We start from the raw sequence: 15,287 nt of genomic DNA on the forward strand, positions 1-15,287 counted from the left end.
TTCCCTCCATCCTTATTACTCTTTTCTTTTCTGTTCTTTTCTTTTTTGAGACAGGGTATCACTCTGTTGGCTGTAGTGCAGTGGCACGATCACAGTTCACTGCAACCTTGAAGTCCTAAGTTCAAGGGATCCTCCCACCTCAGCCTCCTGAGGAGAGGGATCTACAGGCACGCACCATTGTGCCTGGCTAATTTTTTATTTTTGTGGAGATGAGCAGTTGCTGTGTTGTCCAGGCTGGTCTCAAACTCCTGGGCTCAAGTTATCCTCCTACCTTGGCCTCCCAAAGTATTGTCATTACAGGCATGAGTCATCGCACCTGGCCTTATTCTACTCTATATGTCCCTCTGTTTAAAACCATGCTTCCTCAGTTATTTACATGGCTTGCTCAGCTCCTAGAAGCGTCTGTATTTGTAATATCCTACCTAAATGATCTCTTTGGTGGCAAGAAATTGAAAAGACCTGGTTGTAGCCTGAGAATCTTCTACTGTGCCCAGGGGGATGTTATACATCACAAGATACCAAGAACTCACAACAAAGAAGCTGAGATCATCAGATGGGATAAATATTTCTGCATCTGGGGCAAAGGTCTATTTTTGGTCTAATTCCTTTCAAATTTCCTAATAATCTGCTGCTTAATATGGAAAGTGAATAAGTATAGTGCAAGGAGGGTAGATGAAAATGAGAATCATACAATGAGTTTGGGTTTAGGAGCAAGAGTGTTTATATTTAAATTCTGGCTCTGACTTTGATAACTGTGCGATTTCGGCAAGTTACCTAATCTCTGTGTGTCTGTTTCCTCACGTGCAAAGTGAGACTAATTATAATTCCTTCTTCACAGGGAGGATTAAATGAGATAGTACATGACAGGCACTTAGAACAGTGCCCAGACCCAGTAACCCCTTGCTATAGACTGAATATTGTGTCCCTCCAAAATTCTTATGTTGAACCCCTAACCCCCAATATGATGGTATTAGGAGGCAGGTACATTTGAAGATAATTACGTATAGATGAGGTCATGAGGATGGGGTCTTCATTATGGGATTAGTGCCCCTACAAGAAGAGAGCAGCAGGCTTGTACTCTCTTGCCACCATGTGAGGACACAAGAAGACGGCTGTCTGCAAGCCAGGAAGAGAGTGCCCTCACTAGAAACCAAATTGTCTGGTAACTTAATCTCGGACTTCCCAGACTCCAGAACTGTGAGAAATAAATTTGTGTTGTTTAAGCCACCCAGTTTATGCTATTTTGTTCTAGCAACATGAGCTAAGACACCCTTTAATAATTGTTACATATTATTTTTATTATTCTTTTGAGCTAAACTTGAGTCTGGCTATGAAAAGGAAAGTAAACTGCCTTAAGGTTCTGCAGGGCAAACTGAACTCTGTCTTCATCACCCCGTCTCACAGATCCCAGGGATCCTGACACAAGTATAGAGATCCCAGCAGATACTTGAGAATAACATGGTTCATCATTTAGATTGATAGCCACAAACACTTAACCTTCCTGTTAAATCTTCAATGGATTAAAGATTGATCATGAGGCACATTAACAATTCTATTCACCTTTTCATTCATTTCATTAGTCATCTCTGTATTCATTAAACATTTATTGAGCTCTTACTGGGTTCCAGGTACATAGATATGGAAGCTCATGTCCTGGTTTGGGGTTAGAAACAATCACCAGATATCTCTGTAATATATTACCTAAATAGTTTAAGTCCTTGTTTGTTAGAAACAATGACCCATATGTTTCCATTGGACTGTGAAAGAGCTATCCCTAATCTGAGGCCATGTTAACTATATGAAATAAATCACTGTTAGGAAATTGCTTTGAAAAGAGAAACAAGACCACAACTCTTGGAAAAAAATGCTGTAAGTAACCAATTTATTCATAAAACAATACAGTTTAAATATTTATTAGTTTTTCAGTCATACATTTTTACCATCATTCCCAAAATGTTGTGCATTTGGTTGACATGTATTTGCAAGATTAAGATCTATAATTATAACTCTGGAAATCATATGAGGCATTTGCTTTGCTTGTTAATACTGCTCCCCCCAACAAATAGACAACAAATAGATTTATTTTGTCTTGTGATTTACTTCTGCATCTCTCTGACCAAAAATAAGTTCCACTTTGTGCCTTTTATCCTTACAAACACTTGTCTATTTCTCTGTGAGAAGATCATACAAGTGAAACATTCGTTGTTTTGGTTCAAGACTGGCCAGCTTATATTAAAACACCTCCACCCAAAGCAATAATTCCAGGCATTTCTGCTTATAGAGTTTGCTCTCAGGGTGATTACAAAAAGGCAAAAAAAAAGCCCCACGCTAAGCTCAGAGGTCAACTTGGTGGACCAGATATCTGGGGAGCCATACTGCATGGCCATTGGCTATGGACAAGTTCCATTGTTGTGGTCCCAATGAAGACTCTTTGAGGTCTTTCCTAGGGGTTGACATAAAATGGAACCAGCCATGACATGGTGTGTGATACTGCCTTTAAAAGGGCAAGGGCCAGCCAGGAGGAGCACTCTCTAGTCTTGTTTAAGGAAGAGGTGTGACTATAAAGCAGTGAGACTGATTTGGGGTGTGCAGCTTCTGGAATCAGTCTCATTACTTTCTACTCTCACCTCTGAGACAGGCAGGACCTTTATGCTACTGGAGGGAAGAGATGCCATTCTCAAGCAGAGTAGGAGGTGCCCTGTTTCAGATGGTCTCTATTATGACATTAAAGTCTAGAACCTCACCACGCTTAGTGCAGTCCAAGGCCTGCATTAGGATCACCTGGGACCTTGTTAGAGATGCAAAATCTTGGGCCCCACACAGACCTACTGCAGCAAAATCTGAATTATAATAAGACTCTCAGGTGATTTGTGTGCACAGTAAAGTCTCAGAGGTGCTGGGCTACATGCCCCAGACATACTTCAAAAAGTCTACCTCTAGGTGGGTAAACCTCTTTTTAATAGAGAGACCATTCTTAGCAGGGAGGAATTATAGATAACAACTGCAAAAACAGTGTGGATTGTTTTTTATTTTAAACATGCAAAATACAGTCCATGCATCTGCCATTTTCAAAAGTCTCTCATCTTGTAGCAGATAAAACCAAATACGTTTTGGCTATCAGCATTCAATAAATGTTTCAAAATGCTTTATAGTGTAAAGATAATAAGAAATTTAGCAAAATTTCAACAAACCTGTATAAAAAATGGATACAGATACCATTTTATTTCAAGGCGACATGCTGTAATGTAAAGAGTAAGTTATTATTATTTGTATTTCTTTGTAAAAAGTCTTTAACAATACAAGGGCTTAACAGATCCAGGCCCTGGGACTACACATGCAAAAAAAATTGTCAGTTAGTTAAAAATCACCAAAACGTGCTATTTTTAAATGTGTACTTTTTTTTTTTTTTTTTAAGTACAGGAGTAGTAGAAGTATTAAATATTAGCAGGAATAGTATTTCAGAACTCTGTAAAAGTGTGTGGAGTTCATGGCGCTAGTGTCCTGGAAGACTCATACATTTCTGATGAACATTTTGGTTTAATCCCTTTGCCGTTATAATAGTCCACGACTTGGTTTGGGACTTCGGCCAACACACTCTTTGCCAGGGCAGCTGGAGATGCCTGCAGGAAAGAAGAAATCACCATGACTTTGGCTTCTGATCAAACGAATCTGATCCAGATTTGGCCTCAAGGATTTGAGTCCTCTGAGCAGCTGCTCCAAGCAAGAGTTCTCAGATTGTTGGAAAATAGACCTTTAATTTCATCATTACATTTTTTTATGCCTGTCTCAAAATATAAAATTATTCACATCTGAAGATGAAAAAGTTGATGACAGAGTGAATTGCTCTGCAGTTCTGTTTCTAATTTGCCTCCAATTTTAGGCACTTATTTATGTTCAAGGTACCAAGCTAGGTTTTACGGGTCTATGGTTCTTGCCATCAGGAAGGTTGTAATTATGTGAGGGGAGCCTGGCATGGCCAATATTAACTCTACTGTGAGGTAGAACATGATACATGCTACAGACCAGCGGCTTCACATCACATGGGAGCTTATTAGCAATGTAGACACTTAGACTCAACCCAGAGCTACTGAATCAGAATCTGCATTTTAACATGATGCCCTGGTGATTTGTATGCATGTTGAAATTCGAGAAGCACTGCTCCAGGGAGTCACAAACACTGTGACTGACCAGAGCACAGGAAACAAAGAGACTAAGTTATCTTGGAGGCTTCCAAGAGGAGGGGGCATTTAAGCTGGGATATTTTTAAAATGTAGAGGAGGTGGCATTTAAGCTGGGCATATTTTAAAAACATAGAGAAGGGGTAGGGAAATGGCATTTGATCATTCTAGAGACAGTGAATTATCTGATGGGGCTTAAGGAACTGTGTGTGTGTGTGTGTGTGTGTGTGTGTGTGTGTGTGTGTATGTGTGTGTGTGTGTGTGTGCTGGAGTTGTGGGTTTGGTTGGGCATTCAGTTGGAAAATGGACTTGAGGCCAGGCAATGGAGAGTCTTGAATATCATTCTAATTAATTTAGCCTTTATTCTATTAGCATTATGGATCTACTGCATGATTTTGGGGCAGGGGCACAGGACCATGTGATCTTCGGTGATGACTCTGCAGCAGAGAAAGGTTGAGGTTGCTATCATGCAGAGCTGGATTTGACTCCTGGCTCTAGAATTTAGTACTAACTGCACAAGCCCTGGGCAAGTAACTTCAGCTTCCTGAGTGTCATTATTAGCTACTATTGAAGAGGTTGAAAACTTGAGGCAGAGTGACCAGTGAACAAGTTAAGACTGAAGGAAAGAGGCCAGGACTCAATGCCAGGTGACCTGATTTCTAGTTCTTTCTTTTCTATGTAGTTTGCTACTAAATCATTCAACTTTGCTAAGCCCTAATGTTCTCAGTGGCAAAATAGAAAAGAATAAGAATTCATTCCATCTCACAGAGTCTCAAAATAAGAAACATCTATCTTTACAGGCTTGAAGCTCTGACTAGGGTGGGACAAAGGCAATATATGTAATCTAAACATTTGTATGCCTGCAATACACTGAAATAAAAAAAAGAGAGACACCTATCTTTAAAGCAATCTGAAACATTGTTTTTCAGATTTCAGAGTTTTTCTAAAGTGATCCCTCACATTTTGGAGATGCCATAGCATTCTGGACATTTGAGACCCACAGACGCCCTTTTATTTTATAAATAACTGCTCAGGGTTGGGTGTTAGACCATGGTCTATGTGTACACTGGGGCAGATACAAAAGTAATTTTCACCCTTTTCTCTCTGGCCATCTCTCATATAAAGGTTAAGAAGTTAAATACTTGATTTCCCAGCCTTCCTTGCATCTAGGGATGGCCATGTGACTCAATTTCATCCTTTGAGATATAAGTGGAAGTTTCCTGGGGAATGTTTTTTGGAAAGCTTTTCTTTCCTGGTTATGGGGGACAGACATCATTGGCTCTGTTTCCCTTTCCCCTTTCTTTCTCTCTTGAACTAAATCCTGGAGCTATAGCAGCCATTTTATCATTACGTAGGAACAGCAGGGGGAATTGCATAGTGCTGGCCCTGACACTATTGAATCACAGATGCCAGCAGCCATCAGCCTCTAACTTCTAGCTACATGAGAAAAATATATTTGTATTTGTATAATACAGGTTTTCTCAACCTTGGCACTATTGGCATTTGGGACTGGGTAATTATTTGTGTGTGGGACTGTCCTGTGCATTGTAGGATGCTACTCACTAGATGCAAGTAGGTTCCACATTTATCATCATCAAAAATGTCTCCAGATATTTCAAATATCTCCTGGGGAGAAATGTCACCGCTGATTAAGAACCACTCATGTAATCCACTGTAAGATGGATTTGCTGTTACTTGCAGCCAAAAATATTTCTGAATAGGGCTGTCAAATAGAACGTTCTGCAACGATGGAAATATTCCATATTTGTGCTGTCTAATATGGGAGTTACTAGCCACATGCAACTATTGAGCCCCTTAAATAAGGCTAGTGTGACTGAGGAACTGAGTTTTAAATTTTATTTCATTTTAATGAATTTAAATTTAAATAGCCACATGTAGCTAGTGGCTACCATATTGGACAGCACATTTCCTAAGTGATTCCCCCACTCCTTTGCATATCTGTGCTGGTGGCAAGCAAATAAGGCTTTGGGGACATTAATTGGTTAGGAAAAGGCCAAGAATATGAAAGCAGCTAGTAATAACAATAACAAAAGCTGTATTTGTTAACCATCTATGTGGAACAGGCCCTGTACTAAACTTTATACAGATGCCACTTTAATCTTCCAATGCATGTATCATTTGCCTCATTTGACAGATGAAAATCTGTGGCACAGAGAAATTAAATAAATTGCCAGAGCCACATAATTTGGAGCCCGCTATTTGAATGTGCCCCCTAAATCCATGTGCTGGAAACTTAATTCCCAGTGCAACAATGTTGGAAGGTAGGCCCTGATGAGAGGTTATTATCAGGGACTGGGTTAGTTATCACAAGAGTGGGTTGTTATAAAAGGGAATATGCCCCTCATGCTTTCTCTCTCTCTCTGTCTTGCATGATCATTTCCACCTTCTGCCCTTCCACCATGTGATGACCCTTGAGAGATGCTGTTATCATGCTCTGGGACTTCCCAGTCTCCAGAATCATGAGCCAAATAAACTTCTGTTCTTCATAAATCACCTAGTCTGTGGTATTCTCTTATAGTAGCAGAAATGGACTAAGAGCCTGTAGCCTGTATACTTTAAAGCTCTGAGTTATCATGCAGAGTGGATAGAGGCAATTCATGGGTTAATGGCTTATATAAAATGATCTAAGCTCCTCACCTTCCCTTTTACTTATGGCTTATTAAATTTGGAGTAGATTAGTTTGGATAATGAAATGGTTTTCAAAATCTAATTTGAAATCCATGAAGACAAGGAGGGGTAGATATGCTCCTGGCATTTTGCCTTGGTCATCTGCAAAGCAGCGGGAGACTCCATGTGGCACAGAGACTGAGCAGCACCGACCTCCTTGCCCTGCTTGGGGCACTCCACTTGTTGCTGATGCCCCTCAACTCCCTGCTTACCAAGCTCTGTCCTTCCTCAAATACCTGACACAAGCTGCCAGGCTTTCCCCATGGCCACTTCTCTCTGCTCTGAAGTCTTATAGCAACATTTTAGTTCTTCTCAACCACCCATAGGTTTCTTAGAACATGACTTTTCTGCTGATACCTTTGTCCCAATCCCACAATTCTCCAGTAACTTCCTTGAGGCCTGGGTCCATGGCTTTATCATCTCATGTGGTCCTAGTGCCTGGTATGTGCCTTGCACAGAACAGGCACTCTATGAGTGCTTGGGGAAGAGGAGGTGGCTTGGGGATAGAGGTTAGAACGCTTTACGGTTCAGTGGCACACACATGCATGGGGGGGCAGGGACAGCATGATTTGGGGAAGTTCATGAATCTCCTAGGGAGTGAGCTCTTTGATTACTCTTCACTCAGGCAAAGTTATAGGTGGTGGTCAGTGATGTGGCTACTTCTTTTGCCTGGCTGACAAAATGGAGCAGGACATTAAAATCTGGAAGAACACCCTTCCTTCCACCTTGGACACTATGGGAGATAGCTGGCTTCATTGATGAACATAACTCCAGCAAATTTAGTCTGCTGTAGCACATCTCTCCTTGTAAAGAATATTACTTCTTTTTGACGCTACTTCTTTTGTCCCTATGCAGATAAATTGAGGGCTTGGTGAGTTTCTTTCATTTAGTGAGTGCTTTTACTTGGAAATCTCCTCCTTGGGAAAGTTGAAGATGGGCTATAGCAGCACAATTACCCCTTACCCACATGTATTGCCCCGAGAGCTTGTGGGAGAGATTGGTTGCAGCTGTTATTAATGGAAACTCTCTCAACTCCACTGTGTAGCCAGCGACTGATTTTCTGCACCTTTAATGATTTTAGTTACAATGCAACCCTCCTTAAAAGTAGAATGGCAATTGTGTGGCAGTACAGTTATGAATAATACCTCAACATTCAGGGAGCCTTGGAGTGTGCAGTTATGTCCCTAGGAGGTCTGGGCAGGTCACAAACTCTAGGGTTCAGCTGAAGCTGCTGGGCTGCTGATTTATCTGAACGGTTACTTTAAAGCCTGTCCTAAGAAGGCAGCAGATCAAACAGCAATTTCTGAGGAGCATATGCTAAAGGCTCTGATATTAGGACTACAGGAAGGTAAGTATAGGGGGTGGAAGGATAGGTGATTGTTTATTATGACGACCCATTCATCTTTCCACCCCCTATAATTACCTTGCACAGTATAGCTGGGGTCCAAGTGTAAGCCCAAACCGATATTCAGATGTGTCTGGACATATACAATAAGCTGGCTGTGAAGAACACTGGGATTTATTTGAATGAGAGTCTTTGACTGGTTTTACCAAATTAGCATCAGGAGGGAAGTTTGGAGTGGATGGGATGGCACACTGCCTGTCCCTTCCTCTCTCCGGCCTAAGGAGCTGACTTGAGCCCTATGAGGGGAGGGGAGGGGGGCAGTGGAAACTGATGAAGACATTTTCCAGCAGGGATCCTTGAGATGCGGGGACCCAGACTTCACTGCATTAATGGCTCAAGTGACAGAGGGCAGTCTGCAGCATGGGAAGGAGAGGATTCTCTTCTTTTCCAAGGAGACTGCAGAGCAGCTCAGGATGCTGAAGATTCTGCAGATTCTCTCCTGCCAGGGCAGCTCAAGTTTAGTCACCAGCCCCTGGGAGTGGCATTGTTGGCACCAACAGCAGTGCAGAGGGCAAGGCCTCAGTGGGTGGCAGCGGCTGGGGAAAGTCTCTGCTCCAGGACAGCTTTTACAAGGGGCACAAACTGAAAGAACACAGAGGACTGTCTGTGAATACCCATGTTACCCCCACAGACTCCCAGACACAGCTGGGGGAGGCGGTGAGGGGTCTTCAGGGCCATGACTAGACTGGAGGGAGCCTTTTATGAATTACAGAAGGTATCCCTCTGGGTGATTGTAGCTCAATAGGTGTAGGGTTTTGTGGAAATTTTAAAGGTGCTCCTTCCTCCAGGGACTTATTAATTATCCAAAATTTGGGAATGTGAAAAAATTATTTCTGAGCACTGTTTCCATGTTGTCTAATGTGTCTGCTTCAAGGCCATTGAGAAATGCAATGCTGCTTGACTTAGTATTTCTTTTTGGTGAGAGCCCAAGACTGTAAAGTTAGCTATTGATTTACAGAAAACTTATAGGAGGCAATGATTTCTGTTCAGTAGAGAAGGTAATTCAAAGAGTATGAGTTTTTTTTTTTTAACCCTGTTGATCACTAACCAGTTTTGAATGTATCTTAGCAATCTTCTTCCAGCATTTTCCCCTCACTGACCACATTTAACTGTCTTATTATACTCCTTTGAACTAGCTTTGTCATCTTGCTCATGAATGAGTTAAATAAATCTTTGATGCTGCTTACTATGTAATTATAGATGATTAAGGATTCTATCATTTTGAAAACATACTTTGCCAAGGCAAACAGACTTGTGCCAGTGTCCGTAGCTTGATAAACAGAACCCAGGCTGAATTTCGACTTCTTCTTGCTACTTTGGCCAGGCACACTTGGGCAGGGCACAAGACGCCCAGCTGTGCATGGCAGATCTGGAGGCACTAAATTATATGGATGAGAGCAAGCATTGGTGAAATTTTGGCTACCATAGTTAGCATGACTCCTTATCTATAACTCAATTTACACTTTTTTCTCCAAAGAGCCAAGCTCTACATGTTCTTGCTGTGGGAGAGGGCCTGGCTAAGGAAGGGAGAGCTGATGTTGCTTTAAGAATAGAAGATCACTACAAACACTGGTGGACAAATGTGAGGGGTGAGCATGCTTTGGTTCTGCTCTCCCATTGGAAGTACCCCCAAGATGTAAATGCATACGTGTTTGAAGTTCCTGAAGGGCACAAACTGCACGATGTCCCGAAGGACAGGCTCTCCTTTGGGTGACCTCAGAATCCCGTCGTCACCGTCCAGCATCTGCATGTCACTGAAGTCAGCGTTCCCCACTCCCACGATGATGACTGACATGGGGAGGTGGGAGGCGTGGACAATGGCCTCCCGGGTGTCGGCCATGTCTGTGATGACACCATCTGTCAGGATCAGTAGGATGAAGTATTGCTGCCATCAGATGCCAGGTCATGACGGGCAACATAGAAGTGGGGGAGACAAGGACAATACGATACCAGTTAGCATCTGGGTGGCTTCACTGCACGTTTACCAAAGCAATGGTGATAATGGACAATTTTTGAGTGCCTGTGCTGATAGCTCTAAAGGCTTAAGGTTATGATGAATGGAGCTTAAAGGCAGGCACAGTAATTGTAGCTTAATTATAATAACCGCCCTACTGACAGTTAACAAGTACAGTGTGGTAGAAGGAGCAGCAGACGGAGAGTCAGGAGGACTGGCTTCCCAGCCTCAGTCTGCGAAACCCTGGGAAAATCCCTTAACTCCTCTGGGTCTCAGCTTCTTCATTTCTTAAATGAGCAGTTGGGCCAGATCATTTATATGATCCTCTTCAGCTTGGAGATATTTAAAAATCTAAAGCTGTGCTGTCTAATACAATAACCATTAGCTCCATGAGACTACTGAGCCCTTAAAATGTGGCTAGAGCAAGTGAGGAACTAAATTTATAATTTTATTTAATTTTAATGAATTTAAGTTTGCCTTTAAAAATGGATACCCAACTGAGTCATTGGAAACCTTTTACATATGTTTGGGACAACTTATGTATGTGAATCTATCTACTTTTTCAACTATTAATTTATAAAATCTAAATAAATACTAAGTATTTGTGATGATAACAGCATCCAAACTGAGATGCTGTAAGTGTAAAATACACATGGATTTTGAAGAGTTAGCAGCAAGAAAAGAATATAAAATACGTGATTGATAATTTTTTATATGAAGTACATGCTAAAATGACAGTATGTTGGCCATGTTGGGTTGAATATATTGTGAAAATTGATCTCTCTTTTTCTTTTTACTTTTTAAAATGCAGTTGCTGAAGAATTCAAAATTGTATATGTGACTTGCATTATATTTCTACTGGAAGGCACTAGTCTAATCCCTGATAAAAGAGGGTCAGGGTGGCAATCTCTGCTTCTGAAGACCATGTGCCAAGAAGGTGGTGGCCCTTCTCCAGCACACACGCAGAAGGCTGTGGTGCCCCTTGGCTTCCTGCTCTAAGTCCTGGCTCCTGGCCTGCAGCCTGCCTGGCCCCTTTCCACTTGGAGAAGCTGCAGGCACTCATTAGAGATGGGATTGGCGGAAAACTCTGCACTCAGCAGCAGGGAAGGCTTGGGAAGTGCTTTGGGGTCTGGGGAAGGAAAACTCATTGAAGGTCATCACTGCTGTTAGTCGTCATGGGAGGCACCACGGTGGCCTTTGCTGGTAAGATGGGAGAGACGAAGATTAGCGAGCTGCAGCTCACACTGAACTCGGAAGAACTTCCAGTATAATCCCTGCAATTTCCCCAACACTCACAGGGAATAAATGTGAGAAGATCAAACCATTCCAAGTTGCCATATTTCAAAGGAGAAAGACTGGATAGAAGAGCTACATTTTGAAAACATCTGATTTTGAGAATCATACGCTTAAGGCTGCAAATAAGCTGGCAGTACTAAATAGTTTCCTCTTTTCTCTGTAAGCCTTAAAAATGTTTTTAAACAAAAAAATATGAACTGGAGATCACTGAAATTCACACTATGGTGAAGATGGCCACGTGTTCTGAATGCTTTCCATATAGTTTGATGTGAAAACTAATTGTTCCATTACCACCTACCGGTAGTCCTAGCTGACGCCCAATTTCCAAATTCATTTGAGTTGTGTATTTCCATCCCTATCTATGCTTCTCGAGTCTTACACGTTGACAAGGAAGCTGGCCTGGGTGTTTAGAGGAGGGTTTCAGTAGGATGAGGTGATGAAGGAGCTAGGAAGGTACAGAGTAAAGGGGCAGGAGGAGGCAATGCTGGTGGTTTGGGGAGAGAGTGAAGGGCATGGAATACACCAGAATTACAAGCCACCCTCCCCAGTGTGCAGCTTAGAGGGCCAGGGCAGATGCCAGGCCCGAAAGGCGACTGCCTATAATTCATGAGCAGGTGGGCCCTTGAGGAATTCATAATTCTGCATCCTTTTCCTTTATTCTCCACCCTCCCCTACTTCCTGTCTGATCTGATCTTTACAGTGCAGGGGATGAATCTCCTCTACTGCTCAATGCCTTAAGAAACAAAACAAACCAAAAATTCCCTGTTAGTCACACCACCACACTGAGAAACTTTAGAGTTGTAATGGTTTAGAGCAGGAGTTGGGAAACCGTTTTCTTAAAGGGACATTAATAAATATTAATGGAAAAATTGAAATTAATAAATAGTTTGCAGCCCATAATGGCTTCTGTCACAACTACCTAACACTGCTGCTGTAGTGTGGAAACAGTCATAGATAATATTTAAAAAGAATGGGAGTGGCTGTGTTTCAATAAAACTTTATGCATGGATACTGAAATTTGAATGTCAAATATTCTTCTTCTTTTGATTTTTTGAACCACTAAAAAATGTACAAACCATTCTTAGCTTGCAAGCCACTGAAAAACAGGCTGTGGAATACAGTTTGCCGCCCCTTGATCTACTGCAGGTGTTCCTAATCTGAGTCTGTGGCCTGTTGAAAGATTTCAGGCAGTCTGTGAACTTCGGGTAAATTACTTTTTTATTTTCACTAATCTCTAATATAAATCTGTCTTGTTTCAATTATAAATGTAATCAACACATCAAATTAGTATTAGCTGTACTTGTGACTTAGTCACCAATTAAAAAATCACAGATATTTTCCTGACATATTACAGTGGCTGCAGATATTTCAATGTACTGTTTACACTCAACACTATTTAGAAATTGCAGAATTATTAGACTAGCTACTGGTTTTCATAATTTAATATGTAAATAAAAGAGGTATTTTATATTTATGATGCTTCTTTGTCACATTTTAAAATATTTTGCTAACTGCATTTCAATATAATTTGTTTACTTAACAATATGTATTTTATTTTGTGCACTTAAAAATGCTTCTGAGAAGGGGTCTATGGGCTTTACCAGCTGCTAATGGGTTTATGGGAAAAAACGGTTAAGAACCCTTGGTCTGAAGAGATTGTCAGGATTCTAGAATCTGATCCTTCCAGGTTTCATCTAGCTAAAGGTAATAGTCTGCAGATGGCTTGATTGAAACCCTGAAGGAAATTTCCAATAAGGCTACTAGTAACAGTTCCTTCCAAAGTCAGGCTGGAAAAATGCTCATGGATGAAATATGAAATAGTCTTTGAATATACTTGAGGTCCTGTCTAGATGAAGAGGGGATTTTTTTTCTAAGAGCATTCTACAAAATAAAGGAGAAAATCCTATAGCAACAGACTCCCTGACACAGCTGGCCTAAGAGGTTCAAGTTTATGACTCTTAGCAGTCAGTGATATCAAAGGATCCTGGACCACAAACTGTTCAAAGAATAGGAGAAACCTCTGGGGAAAAGCATCATTCTTGGCCTATTGGGATAACACATTTGGAGATGTGTGGCTTGGATGCTTCTTGCATATGATCCCATTTCCTGGCCTGTCCTTTCAGACCAGCCCTACCTGTCCCTGGGGAATTGAGTGATGGCCAAAAACTCATGCTGGCTTATATCAGACCCAAATCCAGGCCTATGCCAGCCCTGTTTTCTTTTTACTCTGGGGGTCCTGGTACCCCCGAGGGGATGAGATCATCCTGTTTTAAACTGGGCTCTGGGGATGCTCTGGGGATACTCTTGGGGGTAAAAGGGTAAAGGAGAACAGACAAGTTTTGACTCTACCCCTTAACATAAATTTGGCAAGGTGTGTGTGTGTGTGTGTGTGTGTGTGTGTGTGTGTGTGTGTTTTAATCTATTTTGTATGTTGGATTCCAAGCAAGTTATTGTTTGAAGAATGGGTCCTGGTGCTAATAAAAATTTTAAAAAAGGTAAAAAACAAAATGAATACTGATCCTGTCAACCCTTATCCTTAAATCTTGCATTTGTGAGGGTTTAAATTTGTTCAAGGCCTCTGTGGTAAGAGGGAGGTACATTAGGGGAAGCCTTGAAGAGTCCACACACTGGTGGAGTGTTGATCTGCAATGCTGAGAAGTGTTGGTGGCTTCTCAAGAGAAGAGAAAAGATGAGCAGAGATGAGGCATGATTTTCTTAGCTTCAACACTTAAACAGACTTGGGCAGCATCAAGCTCCCAGCATCTCTGCTAGATGAGATCCCAGATGATAGACTGGCTCTGCCCAGCTTAAAGGCCAACATGTCCATGATCAATGAGTATTTGGAACTTATTATCCAAGGAAATACACCTTTAGCTCCCCAGAGGTCAGCAACTGACTGTGCAGGGTCCCCAAGCCTCTCTGTGGTCAAACCATTGGTTAGTGATTTCAAGAACATGACATAATGAGCAGAAGAGGTAAGAGAAGATGCCACACAGATTAGGCACATTTGTTTTTCACGGATAACTCTGGTCACCTGATGGATGTTGGGTAGGAGACTGAAACTGTGGTCAGCTATGTAAATAAAAGAACATTTTAAAATTATTAGTCTAGAATAAAAATTTGCTTCAAACTATCCCCACTCCCTTGTAGGTCACTAAATGACCCAAGCCTGGAGGAGCTGAAGATGCTACTCAGATGTAGGAAAGAGACAGTGGACTGAATAAAGGCATGTGGTGATTGTCACTCCCTCTAGGGACCTTGGGAACTCTGATCTTTTCAAGTAGGAGAGACTTCAAATTATAACTAAAACAGGAACACCATCCTGGCATATAAGATGTACAATATTTAAGATACACACAAGTTTTACAAAGGAAAATTTAAAGTACTTATCATCATATATACATATGAAAAGTAATTTAGAGGAGTTTCATATTCATTCTTTAAATAAGTATGTATTGAGCATGTACTGTGCAAAGCACTGTTTTGTATACTGGGGATATCCTAGTAAACAAGGTCTTCCTGTTATGGAGCTTTCATATGCAAGTAGTGGAGACATAAAATACACAAGTAGGCAAAAGCATCTAAAGTATTTCAGTATTCAAGTGCTAAGAAGAAAAGTAAAGCTAAGACATGGTGTGGGGGCCGGGGTGGTTTGGCTGTTTTAGGTAAGGTAAGCAGGGGGAAATTTCAGAGGAGTTGATAGTTGAGCAGAGATCTTAATGCAGTCAGATAGCGGATCATGTGGAGGTTTGGGGTGAGAGAAAAC

General features: G+C 41.4%; 1 protein-coding gene across 2 annotated transcripts in view; it reads right to left on the reverse strand.

Annotated features, from left to right (window-relative positions):
* Positions 1–1,867: 1,867 nt before the first annotated feature.
* Positions 1,868–15,287, reverse strand: part of CPNE4 (copine 4) — a 433,633-nt gene continuing 420,213 nt past the window's right edge. For both annotated transcript variants that reach the window (XM_045538714.1, XM_045538722.1), the window contains 2 exons: positions 9,920–10,156; positions 1,868–3,620 (listed from right to left, as the gene is read on the reverse strand). In XM_045538714.1, the coding sequence (XP_045394670.1) occupies positions 3,486–3,620; positions 9,920–10,156 (372 nt within the window). In that variant the 3' untranslated portion in view covers positions 1,868–3,485. The remainder of the gene's footprint in view (positions 3,621–9,919; positions 10,157–15,287) is intronic.

Source organism: Lemur catta, chromosome 1 (genome assembly GCF_020740605.2).
Source record: "Lemur catta isolate mLemCat1 chromosome 1, mLemCat1.pri, whole genome shotgun sequence".
Classification (NCBI taxonomy): Eukaryota; Metazoa; Chordata; class Mammalia; order Primates; family Lemuridae; genus Lemur; species Lemur catta.